General features: G+C 34.0%; 1 protein-coding gene across 1 annotated transcript; it reads left to right on the plus strand.

The window, feature by feature from the left end:
• Nucleotides 1-505: 505 nt before the first annotated feature.
• On the plus strand, nucleotides 506-9,066 carry LOC131057186 (gibberellin 20-oxidase-like protein). Its single transcript, XM_057991373.1, has 4 exons — nucleotides 506-722; nucleotides 7,944-8,322; nucleotides 8,399-8,726; nucleotides 8,809-9,066. Exons 1-4 carry the CDS (start codon nucleotides 506-508, stop codon nucleotides 9,064-9,066), a joined length of 1,182 nt encoding a protein of 393 aa, XP_057847356.1.
• The last annotated feature ends 242 nt before the right edge of the window (nucleotides 9,067-9,308 follow it).

Consider the following 9,308-nt stretch of genomic DNA (forward strand, 5'->3'; position numbering starts at 1 on the left):
GGAAAAGCCTCAAAGGAATCTGGTGACAATAAATATTCCCACAACACACCCTATTGGCAATGAACCTCATTTTCTAGAAAAAGGTGCAGAGGGAGAAAACCTAAAGATGATAGATTCATCAATACCATCTTTTGATGAAACGGAGGAGAAGGAACAAGAAAAGAAGGAAGCAGAAAAGATGAATGAAGAGTTGAAGGAAATAGGAATAATCTATATTGGTCCAATGGAGACCAAGGAATAGGAAAAAGAGAAGAAGATATAAGATTTTTCATCGATTCAACCTAAAGGTGGTCAAAAAATAGTGTTGGACACTCCTCCGGTAAAGAGGAAGTTAGTTTTAGAAAAGGAAACTGAGAAAAAGAAAGCTAAACTCCCCATCTCAGGCAGCTCTGAGGTAGAAGCTGAAGAAGAAGAAGAAGAAGAAACAAAGGAGGAATAAGGGGAAGACTCAGTAATTGATATCAAGAAGATGAGCCCCAAATAGTTAATAAAAGTTTTAGAAAAAATGAGAATTCAAGCTGAAAAGACCAAACTTAAAGCAAAGAAAAAGAAGGGAAGAATTCCTAATACTGCAAAGACAATCTTATCTGATCTCAATCCTAATATTGTTGTTGATGAGAATGCACCTAACATCGATCAATTGGGAACTCTTGTCAAAGCAATCGACTCAGAGGCAACCGATTTGGAGAAGGTTTCATCAAGGCAGTATGAAACCAGAAAAGGTGAGCAATTAATGGAACAAATATCAGTTGAATTTTTTTCTCTCTCTAGCTACATTGAAGAAGTGAAATCAATCTTAAAGGAAGATGGCCAATTATTGATCAGATTCTCAAACTTCCCCGATTTCATCAAAGATCTTGAAAAAAAAAAAAGAGTAAAAACTCAATAGGAAATTCAAGATCTGCTAGGTTCCTTTGATCCTCTTGCAAGCTCACTAGCAACTTTCAGAGGAAAAGTCAAACTATTGACTCATGAAATTAACAATCTAAAAGAGGAATAGGACAAACAAGCTCTAAACCTGCTAGAGATATAGTGCTATCTTGCCCCTTTCATTGATTTATTGCAAGGCAAAGTGAAACAAGTAGAAGGCCTCTTCAGTAGACTTGACTGCAAGATAGTGGATGACATGGAAGATTTTATCACATACCCTCATGGACAAATTATCACTATGAAATAAGTGAAGCCTACATGGGAATCTTCTTTGGATGCAGCTAAGGTAAATTTCAAAGAAATTTTGGACTTACTCTCATAAATTATTTTGTATACTTTGATTCCTTTATTCTTTGTCATTGTTGCAAAAAGGGAGAGAATGAATGTATAGTGGATTGGACATATGAGGAGGAATGACTATAGAGACAATTTATATTAGCAGAGTAGTATCAATAGAGAGGTAGAGTAGTACTGGTGGAGTGGAAGAGCAGTACTAGCAGAAAAGGCAGTACTGACAGAGAGGCAGAGTTGTAGCAGAGTAGTACTAGTAGAGAGGCAGAGTAGTACCGATAGAGTGGTAGAATAGTACTGGCAGAAAAGGCAGTACCGGTAGAGAAGGGTGAGAACATGGGGAGAACTAGCAGAAATAGGAGATATTAGAACAAGGGGAGATCCAGTTTAATCGAGCTACATGTTTTGCCACCAATGCCAAAGGGGGAGATTGTTGGCATCATGGTGGCCATGATGAAGTTTGAGGTACTTAAGAAGTTGTCATTAATGGCAATACTGATTCTAATATCATCATAATAGATTGGAAAAGGATTATAGTGGACTAGTAAGGAACAGGGGACTAAAAGCTTCCACCGGTGAGCAGAGACCGCTTTACAGGAAGCAACTGGTAGTTGAGCTGAGTAAAGCAGGTTCACCGATATAAAGAAAAGAACCAGTAGAAGATCACAATGGTGAAATGTAGATCTGATCAATTTAGAAAGTACCAGTGGAAGTCGGAGTTCTTGATAGAGAAATGACAAGATTTGTGGCATGAACAATTAGTCCCACTGGTATAATCGATGATATTTGAGGAACAAACAGATTGACACATAGAATGATATTTTGAGTTCGAGTTTTAGAGGGAAAGTTTGTGCCAAGATTGAAGACAACTAAATACATGTTTTTCATCTTGAATTTTGTGTGTTGAAAAATTTGTAAGTGGATTGAGGTTGAAAATAAGAGCAAAGGTGAAGAACACGTGTAGTGCAGAAGGGTTCCTCATGAATCAGTGAAACCATCAGTGAGCAGATATTGAAGCAGATACAAAATGAATATATACGATAGAAAAGTTTCATCATCAAATCAATGACTTTTTGCTCTCTAATAATTGCAGCATAGTAAAATCCCTTAACTGGGTGGACTTTAACAAGTCCCTTTGTAAAATACCTTAACTAGGTGACATCTCAAATGATGATCCTAAGTCCTTTAACAAGGATACCTCTAATAGGGTAAAGGTTCTAACAGGCCTTTAAGAAAATTCCTTTACCGAGTGGCACCTAACAGTGTCTTTGTAATCTCCTAATAGGGATGGCTCCTCACAGGGCGTACTCCAGAATAGTGTAGATTTTGTGAGTTTCTACTCACACCATGGTTTTCTGCCGTTTAGGTTTCCATGTGATAAATCTGGGTTTTCATGTGTTTTTTATTTTATGTGTGCATGTTTCTTATTAATTCTTCTTATACTAATAAGTGTTAAGTTTGAATAAAAGTTTTGATTAAAGTTTAATCTAGTATAAACAAGTATAGTGCTGATTCACCGCCCCCCCCTCTCAATCACTAGTTAAGATCAACACATTGCACTTAAGTGGGGGTGTTGGTGTAGACTTAAGTTTTACTTAGGTCGCAAGCATATAATGCATTATTATTTATTAGTCAATAATATTTAATAATGTTTATTGTAAATTTATAATTTTAGTTGAGGTACTTAGATGCCAATTTCTCATACCCCATTACATCTTCATTATATATTTGGGGTGTTTTTACATTGTATATCATACTAATCCATTATTCACTTCTATTGAAATACCATCTCTCTATTGATTCTCTTTTTTATTATGAACCTTTAAATTGGTTTGAAGGTTACACTCTTGGGTGCTCTTACATGAACAACAAGATTTTTAATTGAACATTAACTTTTATAATTATTATGTTAGAATAAATAATTTAACCATGAATCAAAAACACATTACAAGAATTCAAAAATATTCCTATAGTTATTGGAAAAAAAGAAGAAAATAAACTAAAAATTAATGGAATATCAATACAACAATAAAAAATATTAATTGTATGACATTGAATTGAATACCTCTTGTATCCATTTTGTTTCAATAGAGAACCTATGTAAAATTTAATATTTTTTGGATGGGTGAAAATGTAAGAATCTAATATAATTAAGAAAGTATTAGATGAGTGCATAGTGCTTTCAGGGTAGGAATTAAATAGAGACAAATCAAAAATTTGCCTTCTTAATGTGCCTTCTCTGTTCATCAAAGATTGATAAGTTTTTGGCATTTCACTATTGGATCTCTTCAATGCAAATATTTAAGGAATCCTTTCCATTTGGAGATAGAAAAACATGAGTTGTAGGATATAATACTTGCATCCATCTCAAAAAAATAATTATTTCATCGAAAAATAAGTGGTTGAATCTAGCTGCAAAAATAAATATGATAAAATTAGTCCTCGATACTATTCCTACCTATCTCATGACTACTTTAAATATTACCAAAGGTTCATGATGTGGTCTTTAAAGTATTCTCCAATCATTTATTTGACCCAAAAAATTGACTAAGAAAGAGATAATTCCTCTATTTGCATAGGATAAAGTTTATTTGCCAAAAGACAGGTGTGAGGTTAGCATTAATCATGTTAATTTATAAAATAAAGTGTTAGGTGCTAAGATTCTTTGGTGTATATATGTGAACCCAAATTCTAGATGGTGTAGGCTTCTTAGACACAATTATCTTGACAATATGAACAAAGAAAATATCTTCGCAATTGACTCCTTGCCTCATGGCTCAAAGAGCTAGAATCTATTGTCCTCCTATAGAGACATAATTTTTCCACCTATTTAATTGTTAATCCACAATGGGGAGATGGCTAGATTTTGGGAGGACTCATAGAATGGGTATGAGCGCCTTAGAAGTGTAAAAGATTCAACCTTCTTGAAATTTTATCTTAAAAAAATTTAGGAAAAAAAATTTAATACTTTCCAATTTGAATTTATAGTCCACCCTCCTCATGTGGCTTGGAATTTTGTTCATTTTTGCATTTTTCTAATAACTTGGTAGTTGCATTTTAGATAGGATTGAATAGAAGCCATGTTATATTCTATAATCAAGAGAACAAAATCATTTGGCCAGAAAAAAATCTAGAAAATAAAATGTGAAGGATGACTACAACATTTTGGTCAACGATGGTAGTTTATCTCATGGCCAACAAACTTATCTTGGGGTGCATCTTGTCTTCCAAAAGTTGATATTTTTTCTTTATTTTTCATTAAAGAAAAAATACTAACAGGAACTAAGCTTGACACATTAGGGATCACTATAGTCTTCCCTTATGTATTTTATGGGTACTTCATAGAAGATACATATCATCTTCTCCTTCCTTGTCCTTTTGTTTGAGATTGTTGTTGCTGGATACAACTGAAATTAAATTGTTACTCTTCTCTTCATTCTTTTCTTTCCCATTTTTAGGATGGCCCTCACTCTACAAGTCTTCTATGTTTGTCTATATTTGGGAAGTGGTTCCTTATCTTTTATTTTGGCGTATATGACTTGAAAAAAAAATTGAATCTTTTACAATAAATCTTTCTCACTCTCACAAGTTATTTTTTTGATCGAAAAAGGAATATTTGAGGTTGTAGGGAGTTGTGTTTCTAAGCACATAAATAATCAAGGTAATTTTCACTTCATGGGATGATCAACTCACAAATAATTGGCCTCTTCTCAAGCCTATTCCACTATAAGGGACTATCCAAACATCTCCTAAGAAATCTTTGAGACATGATGCTAGATGGGTGCCACCTCTACATGGTACATAGAAAATTAAATTTCATGGAGCCTCTTTAGGAAACCTTGGCATTTCTAGTATTGGAGCACTTATTCATTATTCATAAGGCAAAGCAGTAAAATTTGCATGTAAGATGATCTTAGAAGGATCAAATAATAAAGCATAATTTTAGGCTCTCAGTCTTGGTCTTGATCTTGATTTGTCTTTGGGTCTTGGCCTTAGAGGCATCCATATAGAAGGGGATTTGGTGCTAGTTTTTCATGCTACTAATAAATCCCCTCTAAATCAGAAATTGTAACCCCTCTAAATCAGAAATTGTAATACCTTTTGAGTAAGATATCGCAAAATTTGAATCATTAGTAATTATGTATTGCTATAGAAAGGCCAATATAGGTGCTCTTGCCAATAAAGCCATAGATGATGGTGTTTCTTTCTTCTACATTTATATTTTATAATGAGCCCATGGTTTCTATATGCAATGTTTGTTGAGAAATCTACACTTCTTATATTGTGTTCTTATGAAATTCACAATTGATACCTTTGTGCCCCTTTCTGGTTTGGGTTGTGTTTAGCTTCGTCTTGCTCTTGATGATCTGGAGTCCTATGTGATGAGTGGAATTTATTACCTAGAATTGTTATTGTTTTATTCTCGATTCTTATGTGCAGAGTGGAATTTTCTACCTAGAATTGTTATTGTTTTATTCTTACATGGCCATTGTTTGACATAAGGCAATTGTGTAATCATTCTAAGATAAAGTCTGGTGTTATGATACGCCTTGCGAGCTTATCACTCGTGTGGAGCTCATCCAACATGGTCCGAATGTTATAATGCCCCAACTTCATCATATCTCACATTCATGAAGCCTCATAATCTAGGATGATATTCATTTCACCATGGATTAATCCTAATCTCGGTATTTTCTCCAATAATTTGGTTGGTTTCTTGTAGTCTTTCGTACACAAGCTCAAACAGATGGCTTAGTTTTACTCTATGTTGTACCACCCAAATGATTTTCTTGGCTCTTTGCATGAGTGATGGAATTTGATGGGATTAGCTTGGTTTCTCTATATGATGCTCACATATTTGAATCAACATCAGAGTGGTCCTGGAAATGCTTCACTCATTTCAGCGTTGATTATATCCTCTCAGATTGTTGTGGATTATTGGCTATAAACACAGTGACAAAGTTCATTTTTTCATATCCTCTCGAGCAGTCTTTTATGTATTTCCTCACGACTTTGTAGATAGAATATAGAATTATCGTCCCTTCTTCCTTCTAGCAGTGGCACGACCAAGTGAAGAATGATAAGGAGAAATTGGGTGGAGTATTCGATTTCCCCCGTGAACACATTGAACTAGCGCTGAGAACCCTGATTGGGAGAGACTACTTGTCCCTCCACTCTAATGCTTTTTATAATAAAATTGTAACCCATTTCTTAACAATCTGCATTGACAACCTCTTATATTTTGAGATGGTTCGAGCCTTGGCAAATGCATATGTTAACCCTTTTCTATTTACCATCTCTGATTTGGATTATGCTTTGGACAACTACCGTTTGGCTTCGGATGATATGCCAATTGCTAGATTTCCGAGTTCAAGTGACAGCCATTGAAGATTACAATTATTAGAACCGAGATAATGATTTTGGAAAAAAATTAAAAAGGAAAACATATCACAATGTGTGAAGATAAATCAAGAGTTCAAGTGAAAATTAATAGTTATAAAAAAGAATCAAAATAAAACCAAATGTTCTAATTAGATTGAGAGGATCTATGAGTTTTTTAAAAATACGTAAGCCTATCATTTATTGTTATCTTAATTCAATAGGCAATCCATCTTCACAAAGAAAAAAAAATGAGTGAATCTAGTAATTAATTTCAGTTTCTAGTTTATCTAAATATTAGAAAGGTTGAATGCACATGCATTCAAGATACATTGTGTTTAATTTTCTTGACTAGAAGAACTTATAAAAATAATAAATATTTTTTAACTATAACATATCTATTACTTACTTTTAACTCATAATACAATATTGACTTCTAAAAACATTTAAAGATGATTCTAGCTTTTACTTACTTTTAACTCATAATACAATATTGACTTCTAAGAACATTTCAAGATGATTCTAGCTTTTACTTACTTTTAACTCATAATACAATATTGACTTCTAAGAACATTTCAAGATGACTCTAGCTTTTACTCACTTTTAGCTCATAATACAATATTGACTTCTAGGAACATTTAAAGATGATTCTAGCTTTTACTTACTTTCAGCTCATAATACAATATTGACTTCTAAGAACATTTAAAGACGATAGAACATTTAAAGAGGATTCTAGCTTTTACTTACTTTTAGCTCATAATACAATATTGACTTCTAAGAACATTTAAAGACGATTCTAGCTTTTACTTACTTTTAATTCATAATACAATATTGACTTCTAAGAACATTTAAAGATGATTCTAGCTTTTACTTACTTTTAACTCATAATACAATATTGACTTCTAAGAACATTTAAAGATGATTCTAGCTTTCACATTCTATGAAAAATTTGTCAATAATAAAATCTTGCAAAAACTTTTAAAAAGAAACCTCTCTCATCAATAAAAATAAAGAAATAAATAAATATATTTAACCCATTGCCATAATTTTTGTTACATCGAAAAAAACTAAAATATAGCTGAAAGTGGTAAATACATAACTAACTATATTGCGGGCTAAGTAGTTTGCCACTGTGTACACAAAAAGGAATCAAACTTTAGCGATGATGTTAGACACTTACATCTAATCTATATCACACCGGCTTTGGCAGATTGTTGATTAGGAATCATATACTCGGCTTGTCTTCTTCGACGTATTAGATTCCAAACGACAATAGGTCTTATATTCGGCCACTTATTTAAGAAAAACTTATCAACTACTTTGCATGTCCATCATGTCTTCAGACATGCATAATCAAGTTGATTTGCCCCTCATTGATATTTCTAAATTTGAGTTCAACTTGGGGAAAGGGGAAGAATTTAATGATCTTCACAATAATCCCATGCTGACCATTGTCAGAGATGCCTGCAAGGAATGGGGATTCTTCTCTATAGTGAATCATGGAGTTTCAATAGATCTACTCCAACAAGTCGAGTCCCTAGCAAGAGATCTATGTTCAATGCCTGCAAAAGTTAAAGAAAAGGCTGCCACCTCTAACCCTGCGGAAAGTTACGTTATTAGAGAGTGGATTGAGAGCTTCTGTTTCATGGACATGCCTCATTCCAATTCGTTGGAGGAAATGTGTGACAAGATCTGGCCCGATGAAGTAAACTCAAAGTTCAGGTATGTTATAGAGCTTTTGCCATTCTGTTCTGTAATGCCTCGAATCTAACGTCTAGTTTTGATTATTGCTGTTCAGGGAGACATTTCGAACATATGCCTTTTGTATGGCTGATCTTGCACGGAAGATTACTATTATCATTCTTTCTAGCCTGGGGTTGGACGTCAAAACTTTCTACCATTGTGATTTCAAGGAATGCACAGCCAACATGCGTATAAACCATTACTTCTCTCGCGGAAAATCAATGGAAGATGAGATCCTCACCTCTCATACAGATATTGGGTGCTTTACGATCCTTAACCAAGACAACGAAGGAGGGCTCCAGGTTAGATCAAAACGAGGAAAGTGGCTCAACATCAAACCCCGTCCATACTCATTTGTTGTCAATGTTGCTGATACTCTTAAGGTATGAAATTTCTAAGAGAATTTGATTACTGTAATATATTATTATGAATGCACATGTTAACATGAACTGAATAAATGTGTAGGCATGGACTAATGGCAGATACAGAAGTGCTGAACATCGAGTTGTTTACAAAGGGTGGAGAGATCGCATATCAGTGCCCTACTTTGTTTACTTTCCCGATGTTAAGCAAGTTTATGCTCCAGCAGAACTTGTAGACAATGACCATCCACGACATTACAAGCCTTTTACAGTCTCAGAACTCAAGCAATGCTTTAGTAAAAATTTCAATTCCAAAGAAGAAAAGCCCTCTGAATTGCTTGATGTATACGCAGACATATGATCAATTAAATTTATCTTTGGGCATGTCATATACACCATCACCTTGTCGAGAGGGTCCGTCAAATTTAACGGAACCCTCTAGATGAGATGCGGTGCAAGGTACTTTGTTTACTATTGTTGTCTCTTTCACCAAACAATTATATTAGTTTGTGTGTATCTCAACGTAATTAATGCAAATTAAGTCATTTTATTATGTCATCAATGGACTAAATATAGGTTGAGGAATAATATTTTGGAATATTT

This window comes from Cryptomeria japonica, chromosome 8 (genome assembly GCF_030272615.1).
Source record: "Cryptomeria japonica chromosome 8, Sugi_1.0, whole genome shotgun sequence".
Taxonomy (NCBI): Eukaryota; Viridiplantae; Streptophyta; class Pinopsida; order Cupressales; family Cupressaceae; genus Cryptomeria; species Cryptomeria japonica.